We start from the raw sequence: 25,232 nt of genomic DNA on the forward strand, positions 1-25,232 counted from the left end.
ACTCACCTGCAGCAGGCTCAGCGCGGTCCACAAGGCCAGCCCGGCTCCATGGCTCAGCATCGCGCTCGGCGGTGACCACCCGGACTCGGCAGAGGGGCTGGGGGCGCGGGGCAGCCCCGACGGCCGGCGCGAGGGGCCACCTGTTGCGAGCGCTCAGCGCGCCCCGCGGGCGCACAGCGCTTCCCTCCCGGCTGGCGACGCGCAGGGGCCGCCGCTGCTGCCGCTGCTGCTGCTGCCGCCCCGGGCGGGCTGCGGACGCGAGAGGCGGCGGGGGCAGGCGGCGCGCCGCCCTTCCCACGCTGCCATGCTGACCCGCGCTGCCTCGCCCCGGGCCCCGGCCGCGGACTTCCGCAATCAAAAGGCAATTTCCTTGTCTCCCGGCAAAGGAACAATGCGCCGGCGAGGGAGGGAGCCCCGAGGAGCCAACGCCCGAGGCTGCCACGAGGGCCCCCCCCCGCGACGCGGGCCACGCTGTCGCCCACCGCAGCCCACTGCCCCGCGCCGCCGCCTCCGCGGCCCGGGGGTCCCGTCGGGCCCCACCGAGCTCTGCCTCCTCCTCCTCCTCTCCCGGACTTTCACTTCTTTCCCACCCAGTGGCCCTCCTCCCTGCCGTCGTAGCCAGGATCCGTACTTGCTCCCTCTCACTTTCCAGCTCCCCCCTCCGCCCCCTACCTCCCTCCACGCCCAGCGCCTCCCCCCTCCCTATCTTCCTTCCTATCTTCCTCATCTGCTTTCTCCAGGGCCTCTTTTCCCAGGATTAAACTTGACCACAGCAGATTTCCCTAGGTCGCCTACAGTCCTTCCTGAAGCCTTTTATTAGAGTGCTCTTGCCTTTCTCACCTCAAAACACTCACTTGTCCCAGTGCACACCCCCCTGACACACCAGCGACAGAACAAGACCCCCCCCCCCCCCAGGATCTTGTCCATTGTCCACTTGACCTTTTTGTTTTTTTTCTCTGCCATTCACTTTCCCCTTTCTCCTGTCTAGAGGTCGGCGTCCTCCCTAAATCTGATGCAAATGGTGCTGACCAAGAACAAATATAATCACTCCCAGTTGTTCATCCCACAAAGCAAACCGCAAAGCAGTTTCATCACTGACCATCCAGTAGTTAAAACCGTTTCATCCATAATTGTCCAAGCAATAGAAGAAAGCAATAAAACTCTCCTTTGTGGAAAATACCATGCATGGCTCAGCTCCCACACATATAACGAAAATTGGAATTTACTCCGTTTTCAGCACTAACTTTATGCTTTTTAGCAACTGCCTGGCTACCTGAATGATCATGTATCTGAAAATGGCTTTTAAAAGAGTTCCTAATAACCAAAGAGCAAAAATATTTAATTGCACACATATGATAAAAGCAAAATATTGCAACAACTTTTATAATGCTCGGTTGCTTTTCTTGGGTGCCATCCCTGACAACTGCCAAAAAAGATAAGATTTTACGTTTTAATTTTCAAAACAGAATACTCTGGAGCTAAAGCAATAGGAAGAAAGTCACATTCCCTTCTTTTTCAGACAGGCAGATTATACATAAAGCTGTATTATTGACTTCTATATCAACTGTATCTACTCTGAGGATAAGCAGAAAAGGGAACGTTCCAATTTTTTTAGAAAATATGTTCTTAAAAAATCTTTTAATGAAAACATGAAATTCCTACCCCTTCAGAGATTCTACGGGCTTTAAATCTGCAAGACCTCAGATTTCCTTTTCAAGTTCGCAAACACTCAAAGGTCAAACCTAAACATGTGCGCATTTCAGGGAAGATGGAAGGAACCTTTCCTATTTCTCTGCCCACATGACTTGCCTTCCAAGAGAGCTTTTTTGGCCCTCTGTATTTTGTCCCCAAGTTCAATGGCTTTTCACAGCCTGGCATGCCTTTCTGCAGCGTCAGAGATGGTCCCCTCCACTCTCCATTAGATACTGCCAGCCCACAGGCTGTCCTCAGCCCTTACGTGAGTCTTTTTGCCGCTTCATTGCTTTTTTTCAACATTACCTTTTTCTTTTCTTGCTGTATTCAGAAAACAATGTGGTTTCCTTGTCTGTAAAACTGGAATTGTATCACTCTAAATACTTCCCAGAGCTGTTATGAAGAATGAATAAGGTCACAGATGTTAAAGCATCTTTGTAAACTTGAATGTGCCATCTAGGTGTTGGTTTGCCTGGTAATAGATAGCATCCTGGTCACATTTTTTTTTCTCTCTTTTAAATTCATCCATCACGTAAGTTGCACTTTTCTAACTTCTGCCTATCTTTCGCTTTGTCCTTTCCATTGAGGTTTATAATATTTTCTCATAAATTGCCCCTCAGAGTTGAAGTCTTCTCACCCAAATACACTAAATACCCTCTGTCCTTTGTGGAAATCTACTATAAATCCTGTCTCCTCCAAGTTTGGCCAACAATTTTTGTTTTCTTTTAAACACTACATGCCACAACCTACTGTACCGTATAAGTTAATCTAAAATTGTATTTCATTTTCAATATACTTTCTAACATTCTACCTATAATCCTAAGGTGTCGGCAAATGCACCAAAAAAAAAAAAGGCAAAATTTAAAGCGCTAATCAAACAAGGCAATCACAAAATATCCTCACAAAACAGTTTAGATGCTTACAAATTCTGTTATTAGAAGTGATTCGTTAAGAATGCCCTCGGAAATAGGAATTCGGAAAAGAAGAAATGGTTTCTTTAAATAGGATTCTTTTTTTTTTTATGTTTATGTATTTATTTTGAGAAGAGAGAGCATGTGAGCACAAGCAGGGGAGGGTCAGAGAGAGGGAGAGAGAGAGAATCCCAACCAGCCTCCGCACTGTCAGCACAGAACGCGATGTGGAGCTAAAATTTATGAATCGTGAGGTCATGACCTGCCGAAATTAAGAGGTGGACGCCTAACCAACTGAGCCATCCAGGTGCCCCAGTAAGGTTCTTTTATTTTTGATCTACCAAAGAGAGGCACATGTATTTAGAGTCATGTGTCATCACTTACCTATTTTACTATCAGTGTATATGAAGAACCATAGCAATGCACTAAGGAAAGGACCAGTAGTCAGGGCATTTCTTTTCCAAAGTTATATGACTCCTAGTTCTTTTTCTTGGAGAATCTTAAGGCTTACAGCAGAGTTCCCTCCCAAAATTAGTGGTTCTTACATAGCCCATAAGGACTAATATGGTATGAAACAACAAGGAAAACTTTAAACTCAGGCTTTTACTGATTACATTTTTCTTCTTAAAAAACACTTGCATTAATAAGAGAAACCAGAGAGAATTGTAACGGATTCAAGGCGGTGTGGGACTGGGGAAAGTTGCCAGATGTCGTTTTTTCTATGAGGAGTTTATTTGAAACTACTGTGCAAAGTATAAATAAATTGACTCATTCTTCTTCTTTGTTCTCATCTTTGTTTGGAGTTCCTCAACTTCTTTTAAGCCTATTTATCCTGCATATGCTTTAGAGGTTACTGCACTCCAGGAATTTGGGACCAGCCACTCCATAACTTCTCAGGGGACAACGTCTTCTCTTTGCCACTTGGAAACATTTCCCAGACTACGTGGGAAGGGAGGGGATGCTTCTGATGAGACGCGAGTGGACAGACAGTAGCCTTTTAAACAAATTGTCTTAGCAATCATAATTTATATATTTATAAATTATGAATTCATGGATGAAAGCATGGCTCTTGTCAGCTTATGAACACAAATGTTGAACGACACAAGTGGACTTCAGGGGCCCAGGGGCCACACCTTGAGAACTGCTACTTCAGATCAGGGTTTGAGCTGGGTGTGGGAAAGGTTGGGGGCTGAGGGGAGTGGGGAGCAGACTGGTAAAGTTACTGGTTAATCCAGACTCCTCACTTATGACCTAAAACTCCATTCATGACCTGGCATCCCTTCTGCTTGCCTCCTATGCTCCAGCGGCCTTGGTCTGATAATGCATTTACTCACTGACTCGGTAAATATTGACTGAGCACCTACTGTGTACCTGACACAGAGCTGACTTTGTCGGGCTTTATGCCTGCTTTTTCATCTTCTTGGACCACTCCTTCCTAGATTCTCTGCTTGGTTATCTTCCTCTCAACCTTTAGGTCTCAGCTTTAAACACACCCCTACGATAGGGCCAGACCTTTTCTGACCACCCAAGGAAAAAGTGTCCTTTTATAATTATTCCTGTCATCAATCCATTTGTTTAATTCAGCGCATTGAGGACACTTGTTATAATATAATGCTTGTGACTGCCTGCCTTTCCCAGGCATATGGAGAATTCCCTTTGGGCAGAGTCTTTGTCTATCTTGTTCTTCTTGCTTGGTTAAAAGTTTCAACAAATATTTGTTGAATGAATGGATGAAGGAAGGAAGGAAGGAATCTTTGTAGCTGTTCAGTAAATACTGTCATGTGAATAAGTACTCTAAGCAAGTGCTTCTAAACATGTTCTTGTTGGATGCCTCAAATATCTTGGAAAGAAGGGAGGAAAAGAGAAGAGAAAAAAAGGGCAAAGGGATAAAAGATTGATTTTGAACAGAAAGAGGTGGGAGGGAAGATTAAAGGAGGAAAGGAGAGAGGGGAGGAATTCCTATTCTTCAGTATGATGGTTCTCATGTGCAGCATGGCATCTTCTGAGAACTTGCTAGAAATGTAAAGTCTAGGCCTTATCACAAGCTGAGGGATCAAAATGCCATGGTGGAGCCCAATAATCTTAATTAAATCCTGCAGCAGATACCATTTGTATTAAAGAGAGTTAATAATATCTTATTGTTCTTTCTCTTATAAATTTAAATTCTGAGCTCTTTGGTTACAAGAAGCTATGTAAGTGATTTAGAAAGTCTTGAACTATTTTAGAATGTGTCAAATAAGTAAATTGGTGATATAATATATAACAGTATATTTTATATAATATATGCATACTTATATATTATATAAAATATATATTCTACTATGTATATTTAGAACAAATTCGATATTTATAACTTCTCAATAAAAATAAAATGTGGATGCTAAAAGGAAAAAGAACCAACATGCAGCAAACTTAATAAGTATTAGATGATGGGTCAATTCTGCTCTTTTTCCTCCAAGGAAATAATTTTTTTTATATTTATTTTTGAGAGGGAGAGACAGAGCATGAGTGAGGGAGGGGCAGAGAGAGAGGGAGACACAGAATCCAAAGCAGGCTCCAGGCTCTGAACTGTCAGCACAGAGCCCGAGGTGGGGCTCGAACTCAAGAACCTCAAGATCATGACCTGAGCCAAAGTCCGATGCTTAACAGACTGAGCCACCCAGGCATCCCTCCAAGGAAGTACTTTTGTTATGCAACTCTCATGTGTGTACCCCCAGATATGGTTAAAAAGAAGAAGGCCTAGCAATCAGGCCTAAAAACGATTCTAAGATGGTGAATCCTTTCTAAGTTTTCTTTGAGCTGACTCAGTAGTAAATTATGACAGAAATGAAAACAGTTTTCACTAGCAGGTGTCATACATTTAAAGAGATGCGTTACAATTTAAGGTAAGGTAATTGTGATAAGCAGTTGCTGCTGCTTTTTTTTTTTTTTTTTTAAAGGACCATGACTATCCTCTTTTGTGTTTAGAGGTACCATTTTGGGAGGCTTATATTTCAAGGAATCTTTCTAGCTTCCTAGTTCATAACCTTCCTAGGTCATAGGTGTCCAGGAAAATGGAAATAATAAAGGCATTTGGGGGAGAGAGGTTGCAAGGATTAAATGAGAAGGTGCATGTTGTATGTATAGCATGGTCCTTGAATAAAGGACTCAACAAATGTTAGATACTATGATTATTAGTAGTAATAATAGTATATTATAAATACCAATACATCACAGATGCCTAGCACCCAGTGATGCTAGAGCATGACAAAGTCCGTGGATGAGACTGTCTTTCTGAGAACATCCGAATGATAATACACTATCACGCCTTTCCATCTTGTACCCAAGAGAAGCCCTTCAGTAGATGAGCACAAAAAACAGTTAACACTGCTCTGGCTGGCGGTCATGCCAACATTTTTTTAAGTCCTGGAAGGGAGGGGTGGGAGTGCACCAGGCTTCACTGTCTCCCTCAGACACATCTCTAAGGTTTCCTGATACTTTTTTTCTACAACAGTTTCCACCCTCTTCTCCTCCCCTAGGTTTTTTTTTTTTTAATTTTTTTTCTTAAGTCTGGTGGAAAAGAACTTTGCATAGCTTTTGCCCCCGCTTTGTAACCATACACAGACGGATGACTTAAAATGATGTGACTGTAAACGAATCACCTTTCCAATCTCCAGTGCTTCCTCTCCAGCTTCAGTCCTGCTTTTCAGTCCCTGCCACCCTCGGAAACCTGTCTGCTCACAAATGCGAGGAGTCAAGGTATGAAGGCCTCCTGGGTCTGTGATCTTAATATTGTTTTTTAGAAATGGGAATATGTGGATAATGTTGAGAAAAATTGATTTTACGTGTAAAAAAAAACCCCACTGGATTTTGATTTTTCTTTAAAAAAATTAAAAGATGGAGGCTTGCTGGGCCCCCATTCTGCCTGCCTCTTCCCCACAGCTCTCCTTTCTCTGCTGGATGAAGCAGATGCCAAGCACGCTAGAGTCCCCTGGATGTTGGGGCAAACAGTGATCAAAGTGGAAGATCAAAGGGTCTTATCATGTTTTTCAAAATGTAATGAAAAACCTGTTGGCTAGATTATAAGCCTTGTGAAGGGAAGAGTCATGTATCTCCATTAGCTAAGCCACATCCCCAGGTCGTGGGGACTTAATGCTACTTTATACTGACAGAGGAAACATTTATACCCCTACCACTAAACAAGGGCAGGACTAATTGTAAATCTGAAGCCAAATGTCATTCTTCAGCTGCTCCAATGCCACCCTGGAACCTTTAGCATCACAGAATCCAAGAATACCTAGCACCTAAGCCTTGGGATAAACTAGTGTCCAATAGGCCCCTGTTCCAAATGGACAGACCCTGACCACTTCATGGAACATCTACTGCTTCTCAAATAATCAGGACCACCAGGGTCAAAACTCTTAGCAAAGGACACTCTTTTTGATATTCTCTCCACAGTCGTGTTGTTCTGGGCTGGACGTACAACAGCCTTGCAGAAGGGGGAGCAAACACAAATGTTCCCGGACACACAGATAAAGGGCAAGCACCTAGTAAAGCTATTGCACATGGGGTGTACTTATTGGTCCAGATCTATTAGGAATCCAAAACAGGGGCGCCTGGGTGGCTCAGTCAGCTGAGCATCCGACTTCAGCTCAGGTCATGATCTGAGCTCAGGTTCGTGAGTTCGAGCCCTGCGTGGGGCTCTCTGCTGACACCTCAGAGCCTGAAGCCTGCTTTGGATTCTGTGTCTCCCTGTCTCTCTCTGCCCCTCCCCCACTCGCACTCTGTCTCTGTCTCTCTCTCAAAAAATAAACATTAAAAAAAGAAAAAGAAAAAAGAAATCCAAAACAGAAGAGCTTTGACGAAAAAGAGGTGCCTCCTCTGTACCATAGAAGGTTACATAGCTGGGATCTCATTTGGATTTAGCAATGGGAATATTCTGCTGCCAGGTCCCCCAAAGTGTGGGAAGAATGGAAAGGATTTTCATTTTAAAGATGGCTCCTGGAATTCATAGCATTTCCCCTTTCAGCGGTGTGGAGAGTAAGCGGGTGCAAACAATATGTAACTGGGGCAAGTTACAGAGAATTAAAGGACTTCATCTCTTGCAGAGCTTTTGATATCGTATCTTCAAAATTATCAAGTGACTCATCCACCAGTTCTGACTTTTGGTTTTACTGTTCTTTCTTGCAAATTCATCATCATTTCTCTGTTGTTCACATCATCATTTCTGTGTTTGCTCTTCTCTTCCTCAGCCCCCACCTTCTCTCCCCCGGTCCTTGACCACGACAGACAGGTTTTAGTTCCTCGGAGCCTCTGGTCTATCCCTAACTCAGTAGCATCCTTGGATTCTGCCCTCTAAACCCTCCCCCTGCCTCTTTTATTTAAGAGACATAGAGAGCGATCAGGGAGGGGCAAAGAGAGAGAGGGAAACAGAAAATCCTAAGCAGGTTCCATGCTGTCCGCGCAGACCCCCAAAGTGGGGCTTGAACTCACCACCTGGAAGATCATGACCTGAACTGAAACCAAGAGTCAGATGATTAGCCGACTGAGCCACCCAGGCGTCCCTACCCTCTAAAAGCCCTTAAGCAAACTACTTTTTATTTTTTCAAACTTATACATTGTAAGAATTCCACAGAATGCTTCCATATATCTTTACCCAGACCCACGAATTCTGTTTGTTTTTTTATTTTAACATTCTGCCACATTTACTGTATTGTCTTCTTTCTCTCCGTATATACTGTTCTTACCTGAACCATTTCAGAGTTGGTGGTGTAATCTCAGTATAGTTATCACATTCAGAAAATTCAAATATTGTTACAATGCTTTCATCTACACTCCATATTTCATTGTTGTTCATTGCCTCAATAACGTCCTTTTTAGCATTTGGGTTTTGTTGTTGTTGTTTGTTTGTTGCTTTTTTTCTGTAGTAAGGATCCAGCCTATGATCCTGTATTGCATTTTGTTGTCAAGTGTCTTAATCTTCTTTAATCTGAAACAATTCCTCAGCCTTTTCAAATAATCCTTATGACACTGACCTTTTTGAATGATACGGGCCAGTTATTTTCTTCTTTTTAATGTTTCTTTATTTTTGAGAGAGAGAGCAAGAGAGAGAGAGAGAGCAGGGGAGGGGCAGAGAGAGGCGGATGTAGGATCTGACCTGGGCTCTGCGCTGACAGCAGAGAGGCCGACATGGGGCTTGAACTCACAAAATACGAGGTCATGACCTGAGCCAAAGATGGACGGTTAACTGACTGAGCCACCCATGAGGCCTTAGGTCAGTTATTTCTATTGTGTTGTTCTCTGTTCGCATTTGTCAGATATTTCCATGTGATTAGATTCGGTTACATGGCTCCAGCCGAACTTTTCCCCCTCTCTTTCATTCAATGTTTGTTCTAACGAGCTGATTATTCAATTATTCTCCAAGGGATTGCAAACCTAATCGCACTTTACAATCAATGGGGAGATTTTTACACTTTAGGTGCTGTGGTCCTACTTTAGTAGTAAATGCTGATGCACTAGGGCTGAGGCAGAATTTCAGAATCTGTATCTTTTAAAATCTCCCCTGGTGATTCTGAGGTCTGCAAGGCCAGGGCAAGAGCCACAGACTTCCTATCTCAATTAGCACATCCTTGCTTCTCCTTTGATGTCATTTCCCCCTTTCTTTGCCATTTTCCCCACTGCATCAACCCTTACCTGCTCAGGGAAACCGATGTGCCAGAGAAATGCTGGCATGTTAAAGAACCCATTTCAACGCACATGTTGTATTTCATGGTTGCATTTTTATGTGCACATCATTTATGCTGTGACAAAATATGAACATTGTCCTGTTTTTTGTACACAAAATAGAAAGTAATGCAAATCATAATAGAAGGAAAAGAAAAATCGTTGCGATTTAAAAGCTGGAGGGCCTCAAGTAAATACAAACTATATTACGCTGTTGGCACATGACAGTCCACTTTAGCTGGCAACCTAAGAAAATGACAGCTCTTTGCCAGAATTAAGCTTGAATGATGCAAATTATAGATTAGGGTCTTTAGGAACACATCCCTTCCACAAAACATTACTCCCTAGGATGACCTTTCTGCACCATTTGCAGCCTCAGAATCTGCTTATATTTTATCCCATGCACACTAGAGAATCTAAGAGTTCTTCCTTGTTCAGGAGGAATGATGAGGGTTTTCTGTTTTCTGTTTTTGGTTTTTTGCTACATCTTTGCACTCCTCCTTCTGGGTACTTGCCTCAATAAAGGGGGAATATTGTCCTATCTTTAGTTCTGGCCACAGAATAGTGGTGGCAGTGGGGCACGTCCCCTCTATGCTGTAAGTAACACAATAAAGGAGGTCGCCTCAGACTTGATGGAGGTGTACGGAAGTGGGGATTTTCTGCATTTGCCTTGTTACTTATTTGGAGGCTCACAGTGGGCTGTGATCTCTTTGAAGGCCAAATGGAAGGAAACACAGAACTGTTAAACCCGGAGCGGCACCACAATGGCTATTCATGAACTGAGGAAACGCAATCCCTCTCCCAGGCCCGAGCCGGGGCAGGGTGGGGAGGGGAAGAAGGAGGTGTGCCTCCCGACAAGATTTATGGTTACTTAGCAGAATCAGCACCAATCGGGAACACTTTTTAATGCATGCCCAACATCTTATCCCCCTCAAAGCGTTTTCACGTAATAATGTCAGCGTATCTGGTTCTTACAACTCCGTGAGGCAGGCAGGGCAGGGATAATGAAGCAGGAACAAGAAGTTGGTGTTAATTGCTACAGTTATTGAATCCTTATCTCGTGTAGCCAGTGTACTAAGCACTTTGGCTACTCAGATTTTAATCCTCACACTGTGTTATAAGGCAGAGCACCCTTAGTCATCCTTGTTTTCAAGTGGAAGCAATTATGACTGCAGTTGAGTAACCAGTAGACGCCACCACAGAGATTTAACCCAGGTTTCTCAGACACGGGACCCCTACTTTTTACCACTGTACCGCACGGTCTCCACCAAGGTCACATGGCTGAAAAGGGGTCCAGACTGGACTGCTCTTAAGAGTCCACTGCTCAGGGGCGCCTGGGTGGCTCAGTGGGTTAAGCTTAAGTCATGATCTTGTGGTTCTTGGGTTGGGGCCCCACTCAGGGCTCTGTGCTGACAGCTCTGTGAGCCTGGAGCCTGCTTTGGATTCTGTATCTCCCTCTCTCTCTGCACCTCCCCAACTCGCACTCTGTTAACGTTAAAAAAAAAAAAGAGTGCACCTCCACTACTCAACAGAGGCTGGTCAGATTTTGAAGCTAAAGTGAAGTCCAAGGCCCACCCTTTGGATGCCACTTCTTCACATTTGATTCTTCCCCCTGAGCCCCAAACCCCAACCGGGGTCTCCCTCCCCCCCCCCCCGCCGTGTGCAGACCTACTTCCTGCTGCCCCCAGTCCTGCCAGTCTCACCTTGCCCATAGCAAACGGCTGACATACGCAGGGCACACATCTGACACCTCCATCCAGCTTCATCTGCAATTGTGCCCGTGCACAGAGACGCAGTGTATCTTTATCTAGGTGGTATATGGGGATGCCTGGCTGAGGGTGTGCCCGGGGGCTGGAACGCAGCCCGTGTTGTACTACCACGTCCTGTCACTCACGGTGGGACCGTGCGCCTGGCAACATCCTTTTTTAATTACCACAAAGACCCGGGTCTTGCAGCAGCTCCCTGTCTTCCCAGCCTCCTCGTGCCCACCCCGGGCCCCATTCCTTACAGGATGTATGCTCTGTGAAGGAACAGCAGGAGGCTGTAATTAGATAAATTAATTTCCATTCCCTGATTATTTAGCTTTTATAGCACCCTGCGCCACCCCCACAAGGCACAAAAGTGCCATCAATCTTGGGAAACCAAGGCATCTAGAAGCCTGAGAGGGAGACATTGTTGGTCAGGGACCAGATTTTTCTAGGTCAGCGTTTTGTTTTGTTTTGTTTTTAATGTTTATTTATTTTTGAGAGAGCACAAGTCAGGAAGGGCAGAGAGAAGGGGACAGAAGATCCAAAGTGGGCTCTGTGCTGATAGCAGTGAGCCAGATGTGGGGCTCAAACTCACAGACTGCAAGATAATGGCTTGAGCTGAAATTGGGCACTCAACCAACTGAGCCACCCAGGTGTCCCCTAGGTCAGTGGTTCTTAAACATCAAGTGCATCCATGTGACTTGGAGGGCTTGTTAAAACACAGATTGCTGGGGCGCCTGGGTGGCACAGTTGGTTAAACGTCCGACTTCAGCCAGGTCACGATCTCGCGGTCCGTGAGTTCGAGCCCCGCGTCAGGCTCTGGGCTGATGGCTCAGAGCCTGGAGCCTGTTTCCGATTCTGTGTCTCCCTCTCTCTCTGCCCCTCCCCCGTTCGTGCTCTGTCTCTCTCTGTCCCAAAAATAAATAAACGTTGAAAAAAAAAATTAAAAAAAAAAAAACAACACAGATTGCTGGGCCCTCCCCACCAGAGTTTCTGAATCAGTAGGTCTAGGGTAGGGCCCAAGTGGTTGCATTTCTCCCATCCAAGTACTAACCAGGCCCGACCCTGCTTAACTTCTGAGATCAGACGAGATCGGGTGCGTTCATGGTGGTATGGCCGTAGACAAGTGGTTGCATTTCTAATGAGTTCTCAGTCTGGGGTCCATACTTTGAGAACAACCGGTTTAGGTATTTCCTAGCTCATATGGTAGACTAGCTTCTTGTTTCACCAGCCTTGTCCTTGTGAAGACACACACAGCCACAAAATACTATCAATGGTAGAATAACAACAGCAGCTAACAGTAACTACACAGGATTTTTCAGCCCTACTCTAGGCACATGACTGGTGTCAGTTTATTTAATTCATGTCTAGGGTGAGGGAGAGAGAGCAAGGGAGAGGGAGAGAGTTAGTTTTGAAGCCAAGGATTGACCCAAATCTACAGCCTTCCAAAGACAGACCCCCTCACAATGGACAGGCAAGGATTTGAGGAAAGTGGGGAAAGGAGAAAAGTAAGGAAAATTCTCCTCCCAAAGAAACTAGGACAACTTTGCAGTAGCGTTACTAGTAGTTATTTCAAACTATATTCTCCTTGGCATTTATCTTCACTAAAACGAACTCTAGGTAAGAGAATAAAGTGACTAGGTATGCAGGTATGTGTATGGGTGTGTGAGCTCATCTTGTTCTGCTCTTTTCTAATCATTTGACCTCCAATCCTTGAGCGTTTAAGCCCAAGCTAGGCATCTGCAAAATAATAATAATAATAACAATAGCAACAAGAATAATAAATATCATGGTAGACTGTTTAATGACCATAAGTTCCTGCCACCCGAGGTGTGTGGCCCTTTGCAATGTGACTTTCAGCTCTTCCTATCAAAAGAGGAGGTCTATTTTCCCTTCCTTCAATGCTGGCCTGGCTTGTGACTGCACTGATCAATAGAATGTGGCAGAAGTGATGTTGTGTGATTCCAGAACCCAGGCCTCAAGAGGCCCTTTGCCTTCTTACAAAACTTCCCTGAAGCATCAGGTAAAGAAGTTGGGTAGCTTACTAGAGGAAGAGAGGCCAGATGGAGAAGAACCGAGTCACCCCTTCCTGCAGCCAGCCCTGACTGCTAGTCATGTAAAGAGAGGCTCTTGTCAATCTTCTAGCTCAGTTTACCCTCCAAGCTAAATGCAGCTTCAAGAGTGAGCGCAGGTGAAACCGGCAGAAGAATCACCCAACTAATCAACAAAATCACGAGAAATAGAAAACTGTCATTTTTTTTTTATAAATTACTAAGATTTGGTTTGTTATACAGTGATGGAAAATGGATACAAGTACCCACCTCCCAGAGTATATGAAATTGCTTAGCGTAGTTCCTGGCATACTAATCTTAGATATTATTTTTGTCTCTTAGATTCTTTTCTTTGCAGACTTTGTACAGTGTCTCTTCATGTTTCACTCCTTGTAACTCAGAGACTGGTGATGAAAGGGAAAGACACAAATACAAGCCACTTTCTCTTTAAAACGGGGGTCATCTCCACCCCCGTTCCCAGCCCCATGTTCCAACCCCAATTCATTCTTTGATTGTGGATCTAGAACCCTGTGGTCATTGCATAAACACTAATTAGTAGTAATGACATACATAGCATTTCCAAGCATAAAATCTTAGTATTTTGGGTCTTGTTCTCTCTTCTCTAGATTTCTACTTCAGCTCAAGTGTTCTAAATTCTACCTAGTGGCTACATGTGACTGGGAACAAAAGGAATGACAGATAATTTCATAGTGTCACTAATTAAAATAACAAGTAGGAACTAGTGACTATTTTTGGATGAAGATTCCATTTGAAAACACAGATTTCAGATCGTCATCAATAGTTTCAAACAGAGAGGGAGGCAAACCATAAGAGACACTTAAATACAGAGAACAAACTGAGGGTTGACGAGGAGACTGGGGGAAAGAGGAAAATGCATGATGGGCATTGAGGAGGGCACTTGTTGGGATGAACACTGGGTGTTGTATGAAAGCGATAAATCATGGGACATACTCTCGAAACCAAGAACACACTGTATACGCTGTATGTTAGCTAACTTGACAATAAATTATAATAGAAAATGCAAATTTTAGGTAAAGATTGAAATCACTTTCTAACTCTCCATCCCACCCAACCCAGTTCCTTTGTCTCCCTCTTTCCTACTCTCCTATCTCTTATTAGGTTATTCCTATTCTTCTTTAGGCTCAATTTAGATATTCCCTTCACAGGAAGACACTCCCTGAAACCTTCACACCAGTTAGGAACCTTGCTTTTGAATTCCATAAGAGCCTGTGTATATTTCCATTTCCTTCAACCCCACACAGCAGATGGTGAGTTCCTTCAGGGCAACAGTTTTGTCATTCATCTTTGTGTCTCAGTGGAAAATAGCAATGAGAGCTATTATTTCCTAAATGCTTGCTAAGGACCAAGTGCTATAGTAAGCATTTTGTATGTATTGTCTCCCCCAACCCTTGCAACAGCCCTCAGAGCTGGGAGTTCCTTCTTATAGGTGAGGAAACTGAGGCTTAGAGAGTTTAAGTAACTTGCCAGGTCACTGGCTAGTAAGAAGCGGAGTGAGGGCTTTGATCTCAAAGACTCAACCACTCTGTTCTGACACTAGTTAGGTCCTCAAAAAATGTTCTTTGAGTTGATGAGCATTTTCCAAAGCTAATGAATTGCATGGCCTTCCCCTTTCTTCTAATTTTTTTTTTGGTGGGGAATCGAAGGGTGATTAAGAGATGAAATGCGGGGAATTAGAAGGGAGAAAAAGAAACTGAAGATTAGCTCCTGAATGAAACAATATATGTATTATTATGTATTAAACATACTAAACTCTAGACACATGCAAACTTAAAAACACTAAAATGAAATGCGCAATAAAAATGTGCATGGCTATTCAACATGACCATTGTATCTGGACACGGACAGTAGATGGGTCATTTGTTACCCATGTGGTCAACAATTCCCCCCACTTCCATACCATTTCAATTGATTCATTTTCCCAGAATTCCATTCCATTATCCCTATTCTATTTTCCTGCACTGTGCTCTACTCCACTCTACTCCTCTCCATTCCGTTTCATTCCAGTCCAGTCCACTCTTCTCCACTTCACTCCATTTCATACCATTCCTCTTCAGGCCACTCCCCTGCACTTCATGCTGTTCCACTTCCCTCCCCTCTCCATCTTGCTCCACTCCATTCCACATCTTTCTTTTCCTTTCCTTTCTACAAAAACTCTATAACATATTGAGCACTATGTTCAGATGCTGGAGACGCAAAGCTGAATAAATACGGTCCTTATCCTCACATTCAGATTTTTCCCATCACCACCTGATAATATACCACCCCAATTCACAGCCCAACTGTACTGTCAATCCAAAATCACCACAGACCAGTTGCTATCTGATGAAAAAACAAAAAACAAAAACAAAAACAAAAACAAACCCAAAAAACAAAACAAAAAAAACCCCAATGGACACACAAAGATTTTCCTTTTACAGAATTCCAAGCAATCAAGTCAAATGATATCTAGGTATAGAGATAGAGTATCTTTCAAAATTACTTTCAAAGGACAAGCATTTTACCTTCCACGTGACTTTTCCTTTCAAAATACCTAACTACAGCTATTTGTAATTGACTGTTATAAGGTAAATGCTCATGCTAAATCAAGTGATGATCTAGCAGAGATGTCTTGACTAAAACATTAAAGTCATGGAAAACTGCAGTTTTAGAAACTGCCTTTGGAAGGAGCATAGCTTTTAGAACTTCAGCTTCCCAAGACATAGTTAAAATTTTGCCTGTGCTTCAAGGAAAAACTAGGGGATGAGTCATGACTTGATGACTACTGGATACGTAGCCATTCTGGTGCCCCATCTGGGAGCTCACAAACATTGCGGAGGATTTCGCTTTAGAAAAAGACCAAGGGGGCGCCTGGGTGACTCAGTCAGTTAAGCATCCAACTGAACTTCAGTTCAGGTCATGATCTCACGGTTCATGAGCTCGAGCCCCAGGTTCATGAGTTCAAGCCCCACATCGGGTCTCTGCTGTCAGCAGGGAGCCTGCTTCAGATCCTCTGTCTCCCCTCTCCCTTAGCTCCTCCCTAACTTGTGCTCTCTCTCTCTCTCAAAAATGAATAAACATTAAAAGAAAAAAAAGAAAAAGACTAAGAAACAATAACAATAAAAAAAACCCAAAATACACTCCTGCAGTGCATTTACCAAGACCAGAGACTGCAAATCCACATATAAGGCTGGATCAGTTGAGCTCTATAACACAGGGCTGGGTTGACCCAAGGGCGAGGGTGCCTGCAGCAAAGCTCTGGATGTTCTTGATTCATCACAGTAGAGCCTGGCTGCCTCTAGGAGCTCTTTCTGTGTTTGTTTCACAATGGTCCAATGTGGGAAAAAAATGGGAAAATGTTTTTTGCTAAAAGACCATCCTTGAGTGTGCAGGCAGGTATGTTTTTATTACAGTTTTATTCAGCCTGTTTCTTAGTTGACATACTTAATGTATTATATGATATATATATATATATATATATATATATATCAGTACAGTATGTGCTTATTTCCTTTTCTGAACTGGTATATGTGTATATAAGATATCCTATATATTCTTAAAATATACACTTAATTTTTGGTGTATTAGTTGTGTAAAAAAAATTACACGTACACATGTATTTTCAGATGTACGTGGATACTCTTACAAACTGATGTTTTGGCTGAGACACATTCAGTGGAGACAAGAAGGTGCTCCGCCAAGAGGCATTCAATTTCAAAAGTAAGTGGCAAATCTCACTGGCATCAGTGGGTGGCAGGGCTTAGGAGTTAGAGATTTAGAGAGAGCACAGCACCAGTTCATGATGGCAACCTTGAGTGCCGTCTCTCCCGCTCTCATTTCCGGTTTTCCTTCCCCACTTTCCAAGCCCAGACAGGTCTGAAACCACAATGATCAAACTAGGAGAGATGGGTAAAAAGCTAGGTGGGACATGGGAGGTTTTGGACAGGTTCCCTTTCCCTACGTCAAGCCCAAAGGGATGGGGTGAAGGGAGAGGACAAGCTAAGATTTATGTTGAATTTAGACTTTGGGTTACTTCCTGAATTGGATAATCCTTGCTAATGGGTTGAGAGTGAGTGTTGAGTTTTAAAGTGATAATCAAGAGTGTCCAGAAAAGTCACGAGGCCTTCCTAAATTCTGTTCAGAGGCAAGGGAAGCACTAGCTTGTAGGGAAGATTTAGAGTAAAGGAAGGCTGGAGATAAAAAGAAAGTTCCACAAATTATTCAATATACTGGTTATATTTGTTTTGTGATCAATACTGAAGTAGGTGCTTACTACTCAGGAGCCACATGCAATATTAAATTCTGCACAACGGGGAAGAAACCAGAGCACTAAAGGGGCGTTAAGTCATACACCTAGTGTTGGGCTTTTACTTTCTTTCAATTGTTTTTGGTTTGTTTATTAGGAAACAGCTAAACACTTGCAAATGAAGCAGCATTTTTTATTTGTCTTTGCAAATTGCACTTTTGCAGTTACACTATTATTGCCTAAAACGGTGGCCTAAAGCCCTGAGTGGGAAGCAGACTGGAAGGGATGAACTGAAATACTCCGTGAGCAGACTCTACGACTGCACTGTTGCTGCTCCCCCAGCCGTTAAACTTATCTGCCCTTTTGTGGCTGCTGATGTAGAATTGGTACGTGACTTTGAGTTATTTGACCATGTTCACTAATCAGTCATAGTGATTCCTGAATCTTCCATTGCTTTGTGACTCTTTCCACTCCCTTATGAGCATAAATGATTGTGGCATACAATCAGGGGAATCTGCAAAATACTGATTTTAATTTCTATTTCCTGTTTTTAGCTTATGCGTAAGACTATGAAGCCTGACTTTGGTTCAGAAATGTGGCCAACCTGCAGGAGTGCAGTTTTGACATCGTGGCCTGATTGTCTTTCCCTTCGTCCTATCTCAAAGAGTTTTTCATCGCACAGAATGCACCATGCGTAATTAGCAGCTAGGACACAGAGTACCTAATCACACATTTGAGTAGTGGCAATTCTAGCAGAGCAGATCTTGTCAAGCAGCGGGCTTTCTGAGACCGTTACAAACCACGCCCCACACCCATTCTCCCCTTACCTCTTCAGTGGTGCTGGAGAAGGGCCGAGTAGTCCAGGGGACCCAAGATGTCTCAGTCATTCCAGTCGTCTGCAGACTGGGGTGCTGTGTCTGTCTGCTGTGGCGGCTGTCGTGTTCTGTTGTACTTCTGGTGAAGGCCTCTGTGGTATTCCTAATAAGATGTTCCGGGCTATACGGAACTGCATTAAAAGTGGTGGGGATTTGGGGTGGAGCCGTGTTTCTAGCGCTCCTTACCGAAACTTCTGCTCCCAGGCCAGCTGAGGTAAAGAAAGGACAGTTGCTAAAATTACCTTCGTGTTTTGTGGAGTCTTCACATAAAAGCAATTTGACTTCAGAAAAAGCAGGCCTCTTTCATAACAGGCATGCGAATGAGCTTCAGTTATATGAAAAATTCAAGATCTTGGAGTGTGACAATGCTAATTTCCAGTCCACCCATCCTTTGTCCATCTATCATAGGGTCAGGGGAGTTGTAGAAACCGCTACCAGAAAACCTCAGTTCTGTGTAGAAGATAGAATTAAATTTACTCTCTGAGCATTTAGGGAGTCATGAAATTGGCTTCAGGGGGTCCATGAGTCTCGAAAAACTTTATGCCATGTCCTAAATATATGTCCGTGTATACTTTTTTCTTGTGGGAGACTTTCATAGCTTTCATTCAACTTCTCAAAGGGGTCATTGGACAGAATGCCAGGCTGAGAATCACTGCTAACAACTTGCCTAGCTTTGTCATGCAGATGGACGATTCCTGGGAAAGCAATGACTTTCTTTTACCACAGAGCCAACTGTTTCCAGTCCTAATTGTGTGAGCACCAAATCCTGGGACAGTTGTAGTTTCTGAGCTCCCTATCTTCTGTAATTGATTTAAAACTTTTGAACTGGTGAGATTAATGTATAGCTTTACTTTGCAAGGCTGAATTACCAATACTTAGAAATGATTGATTTGCAAATTAGGTTCACCTAGCCATAATTTTAAAACGTGCTCTCCATCTGTTGGGGATCTTGCTAACATACAAATTCTGGTTGAGTAAAAGTTGTCAGAGCCGGCACTCCTCACAAGTTCTCAGGGCATGCCAATGCTGGTGTTGATGGTCTTTGGACCACACTTCGATTAACAAGACCTGGAGAACAATCATATAATATGAAGCGTTGGAAAGGACTGTAAATTATGGACTGAGGGGTATGTTTAGATGCTTCTATCAATTTCATTATGTGTCACAGTTTCCTAGGATATAAAATCTTGCCCAGTTAGATAACTATAATTTTGAAAAGTTTCTGGTTTAAAAACTGGCAGAAGGAAGATTTTATTTTTTACTACTCCTTTAGTGGTTCATTCAACCAACTATTTCTTAAGCAACTACTATGTGCTAGGTGAAGATCTAGGTGAAGGATTGCATTTTCCCTGTTCTGGTCCACCTTTCTGAGCCCTCTTTTGAATCTCATTTATTTCCATTCCAATTTCAGTGGACATATTTTGTATGATAACATATATAAAGAAGAGAGGGATAAGGCACAGAAAAGAGGAAAAAGTATTTTTAAAATTTAGTAAGATAAAAAAATATCTCCAATTCTCTTAAAGGTTAACAAAATAATCATGACTGTATTAAGTACCCTTTCTTTGAGATGTGGAAAGTTGTGCAAAGTACCCTGTACATGGGGTTGCCAGGTTTAGCAAATAAAAATATATGATGCCCAGTTAAATTGGAGTTTCCAATAAATAACTAATAATTCAGAATATTTAGCATATGTCAAATATATAATATTACAAAGGTTATATTATATGTTACATATTATACTGGGAATGTACTGACATTAAAACGTTGTCATTTATCTGAAATTCAAATGTAATTGAATGTTCTGTATTACAGCTGACAAACCTACCTGTATATCTACTAGGCCTAGACTTTAATAGATTTTTGGACATTCCTGCTAGTTTCTGTTTGTTTTTTCCTTCTGAATCATATGCCATTGCCATTGCGCCCAGGTTACTACCCTGAACATAGACCAGATTTATTTATCCCTGGGATGTTTTCTATATGACAAACCCAATTGTTCTATTAGCAATATTCCTTTATAATAAACTCCAAAAAGCAGCCCTAATTTTGCAGTCTTAATTGAATTAAGTGCTTGAATGTTCCTTCAAGAAGACATTTGTCTATTGTTGGGGTATAAAATTTTCTGTACGTAGCGATTGGTATTTTAGTTATTTTTGGGCTTTGACCAATGCCGGTCCTCTGAGTTGATTACCACCTATGACATTTTTAGCTTTTAGACCCTCAAAAAAATGTAATTATGGGGTTAAGACAAAAACAAACTTCCAAATACATAGTATGTAATTGTGTGTCTTAGCATGTCAACCTATGCTTGTTCCTCTTCACTGAGGAGGAGATGGTTAAGTTCTTTTTCTAAGAACTTTTTTTTATTCATCAAGTTACATGATTCGTTCAATGGATGAAACAAGAATCTCCCCAAATTAGATAAGTGATCAAAACACTCTTGCAATTTCTGTGTAAGTAACATAGCTTATTACCATCACATGTAGCTTTGGAACATCTTATGGAAAAAAATTCAGTCTTCTGAAATTGTCTTTAACCTTCTAAGTGTATTTTTAAAACACTCCAAACAAGTCCATTTTACATGTTAGACCACTACCTTTTTTTCTAAAGAGAAAAAAAAAAAGAATATCCAAGGTCGGTACCCCTTCATTTTGTCACTGTGTTTTTAACCTGTGCTATTTCAGAAGCAGGAAAGAAGCTTTAGTCTTAACATTTAGTTTCCAAATTTCGTGTGTTTTAAAGCAGTGGTCTGCAAACTGTGGTAGGCATCAGAATCCCCTTTGGAGCTTTTTAGAATATTGAAGGCTTGACCCTTCACTAGGAGATTTGGTGTAGGACCCAGCACCTACATGTCTAACAAGTTTCTCAGCGATTGTAATATATATGTAACTATAAGGTTTTATCCATATACTCAATATGAGCCAAACTGAATTCTAATCATTCTTTACGTGGGTATTGGAAGGGTTTAAAGTAGATGGGAGGCAAGAAAATCCATTCTAGAAATATATACGGCAATCAAAATATGCTGGTCTTTTCATCTCCTGAACTCTGTTGAAATGGGTGCTATGAAATTATATTGAAAATAGTATATCCTTGAATGTTTTGGTATCTATAAATTCTTCTGACATTCTTTAAAAAGGTATATGCATTTTACAGTTCATGAAAGAGCGAGATGTGTTTTGACAAATGCAAGGAAAAGTTCTTACACAATGGAACAATATGTTGAAGCTATTTTTAAAAGCTTTATTGTACCATTGCTACCACATTGTTTCCACTATATGCATAATTCCTCTTAGAACACAATTCAAGATAAGGCATATCATCCTGGATACTATTTAAAAGATTTTAGCACTTAAGTTGCAGATAGCGCAACTGTAAGATGATTTTCAATGACTGTACCAGGTCAGGACGATATTTTGAATATATTTTTTAAAAAAGCAACATGTATTTTAGTTTATTAATTAGTCTATGAGTAGCTCAGATATGATTAATAATACAAATGTGGTTTTTGTATAATGATGATAAAAATACACAATCTGTTAGTTTCCCTCCTTTAAGTGATATGAGTAACTTTCAACCATGCTGAAAAAATAATAACTTGGGCAGAACTTATTTAGGAGATAGAAAATTTCAACTATATTGGGACTCTCTTTTCTGTAAGAAGATGCCAAATATAATACGCCTTTTAAAAGTGGGCAAAAAGTCTGGAAAAGAGATAATAAATGAAACAGAATATACCTTAGAAAAAGGAAGATTTATGCATATATATTGTACACTAAGTATATTCCACAAGACTGGGCTAGAATAAAGTGAAGTGAAAGGGATATGAGTTATAATAGACTAAATAATTTTTAGAAATGCTGAAAAGAATAACATTTCAGAAAGTGTAATCAATAAAATAAAGGGTGCATAAGAGAAGACCTATCTAAAATTTGAGAAAGTGAACAAGGATGCGAGAAGTTTGTGGAAACAGATACCAACAAGGGTGAATTTGTAAACAATGGGTGACATAACAAATCAGAGAATTTCAGAGGTCAATTTTTTTTTTACAGACTTAAGAAAGAGCCAAGATTAGAAATAAAGAAAGAAAAATTAAGTGGAAGTTGACATGGCATAGGAAAACATCAAAGCAGAGCATGGTAAAACATTTAAAGTAAAAAAAAAAAAATGAAAACTTAATGAAAGCAATACTTTTCAATAGCCAATTATTATTCAACTACTATACTCCGAGTTGCGTTAGGAAGATGTGCCTGGTTTATCCTAATGTCCTATGTTTTCTTTGGGGACATGGATATATATTAGATGGTGGGTACAAGGAAACTATGCTGGATGGGGGAGAAAGAATGGCTTTTAAATTCATCGCTACTAGGCTGTGGGAGAGGGATGCTGAGGCAGGTACTACTTAAGCAAGGTCAGGAAAATGGAAGACGGAAAGTGGGTGAATAACTTGGTGTGCCCCCAGCTGACTTGTCCATTCGGCACAATAGGCATGGGCCCATGACGTTAAAAAAAAATTAAATTAGAAAATTTTAAAAAAAGGAAGAACTTTCAGAGTCAAAATGTTTGCTTAAATTTGTTTTTTTACACAATAGGGAAAAATGAGAATTTGGGGGCTCATGAAAATCTATGAAATTATTGTATTTAATTATTTATTTTAATGGAGGAAGGGGCCCACAAAGGGCCCATGAAAGTCATACACCGCATGGATGTGCCTTAAGTTCATTGACGTGTCACAGGTTAAAAATGGTTGGGGGACTCTGGATACGGTGCTGGGTATTTTTCTATAATCACGTAAATCATATACCAGGAACCAATGATCATACGATTTCCAATGATCCCATAAGTAAATGGTCAATTGCGAGGCCCATGTTTTTATAATCTTGCGAGGAGAAAATAAACCCAATGGCAGCAATGCGGTCAAAGTAGGATCTGTACCTACAAAAGACACTGCTGTTTTGTTTTGTTTTTTTCCTCAACTCTCTCTATTTACAAGCATTCCCACCAATCACTCAAGGAAGCAGCTTCTGTTAAGACCCTTTCTCCCAAGAGTATATATGGATATTACAGTGCTAATGCATTTTATTCCCTCACCCACGTTACTGCAATTAAACAATTACTTTAACCAGCAGTTATATCAAGTCTGTCAGCAATTGGTTTACTTCAGAAGCGAAATCTCTTTAAAGGATTTCACTAGCTCGGTCATGTTAGGGACATTTGAAAATATGTCTGCAAAAATTTTCCTGCCCTTACGTAAATATGAGATTTGAGTTAGTGAATCTGTAGTAGATGTCACTAGAATGTTGATTGGTTAGTTGACATTTTACATACAATGTTACTCCGCATTCAATACAAACACAGCTGAGTGAAAGTAACTGTTTATAAGTAGACACTTGGCATCCTTTGGAAAAAGTAGCCAAGTGATGGCACCTCTCATCTGGAAGGTCTAGAACCACTATGTTTAAAGAGTTTGTAAATTAGAGATTTGGACCTCAGAATGCATTTTTACTCCTAAAGTAATATTCTTTTTTTTTTTAAAGTTAAAGGTGTGATTACATAAAATTGCAATATTATTGAACAGAATTTGGTTTTTCCTTATTCTTACTGTGTTATTGATAACTGCTTTGTGTTAATTTATAGACTAAGACTGAGAAATTATACACAAAGGATTTCTAAAAATCATTCTCTTAATTCAGTGGCTCACGGATGTAGCTATATAATATAACACCAATACGTATGAAGAAAAATTGAGAAAGTCTGTCAATCACCTTTTTGTTTTATTGACACATGGCCAAAGGTGTAAGTGTTTCCAAAGAGCTGGATATCTGACACCTGACTGACAAAAGAATTTATGGAGGGAATGAATTTTTTCAATTTTTAGCCACATGCATTGGCATTTTGGAGACAAGGTTTTCGTTATTGCTCTTATGACTCCGAATAATAACTACTAGTGTCTAATTTTATAAATTGATTATAAAAGGATCATTTTTTTTTTAAGAGTCTGTCTCCAGGTCCTCTCCTTTTATCCAAAATGAAGGCATGCAATGTACTCTTTAAGGGACAGTGATTATTTGAGGAAATATGACTCTAGTATAGATCCGTCTCTCAAAAAACACATTAATTTTTGCATTGAATTTTTCAAAATGTTTATTTATTTTGAGAGAGAGAGTGCGTGCGAGTGGGGGAGGGACAGAGAGAGTCCTAAGCAGGCTTATTGCTGTCAGCACAGAGCACGACATGGAGCTTGATCTCATGAGCTGTGAGATTATAACATAAACTGAGATCAAGAGTCAGTCGCTGAACTGACTGAGCCACCCAGGCTCCCGTGCATTGAATTTTAATTCACTTCAGAAGCCTCCTCAATTCACCTTGTAACAGAGGAACTCTGAGGAAAGGAGAGGAAGAAGAAAAAAACATAGCTTCATGAGAACAGGGCACAGCTAAATTATGACAAAATCCAGTGAACACTCAAAGGATTGGGTTAAAAATATGCAAATTTTAAATTATCCTTAATTTTTAAAACACAGTTGCTTAATATGACTGGCAAGAATGTACAGTGGAGAAAGGGGTACTTTATAAAATTTACACGCTATTGTAATTATTTACAAATCTGACTTCCCATTACTGTAAAGAATAAGACATAGTCAGTGATTTTCAACTTTGGCTGCACATTAGAATAATCTTAGAAGCATTTAAAGAACATGATACCTAGGGGCGCTTGGGTGGCTCAGTTGGTTAAATGACTGACTTTAGTTCAGGTCATGATCTCACAGTTTGTGAGTTTGAGCCCCATGTCGGGCTCTGTGCAGACAGCTTAGAGCCCGGAGCCTGCTTCAGATTCTGTGTCTCCTTCTGTCTCTGTCCCTCTCCCACTTGAGCTCTGTCTCTCTCTCTCAAAAATAAATAAACAAATAAAATTTTTTAAAAATATGATACCGAATTCCATTGGCCTAGAGGATGAGGCTTGGGCATTAGTATTATTTCAAAGT

The 25,232-nt window shown here is 41.4% G+C and overlaps 1 protein-coding gene across 6 annotated transcripts in view; it reads right to left on the bottom strand.

The window, feature by feature from the left end:
* The window catches only part of PTPRB (protein tyrosine phosphatase receptor type B), a 119,823-nt gene that overhangs the window by 90,143 nt on the left and 4,448 nt on the right, over positions 1–25,232 (bottom strand). For 5 of the 6 annotated variants that reach the window (XM_047865033.1, XM_047865032.1, XM_047865034.1 and 2 more), the window contains exon 3: positions 18,196–18,452. In XM_047865033.1, coding sequence (XP_047720989.1) covers positions 18,196–18,452 — 257 coding nt within the window. Of the gene's footprint in view, positions 1–6; positions 539–18,195; positions 18,453–25,232 lie in introns of those variants that run through there. The other variant, XM_047865038.1, reaches the window with a different exon arrangement.

Source organism: Prionailurus viverrinus, chromosome B4 (genome assembly GCF_022837055.1).
Source record: "Prionailurus viverrinus isolate Anna chromosome B4, UM_Priviv_1.0, whole genome shotgun sequence".
NCBI lineage: Eukaryota > Metazoa > Chordata > Mammalia > Carnivora > Felidae > Prionailurus > Prionailurus viverrinus.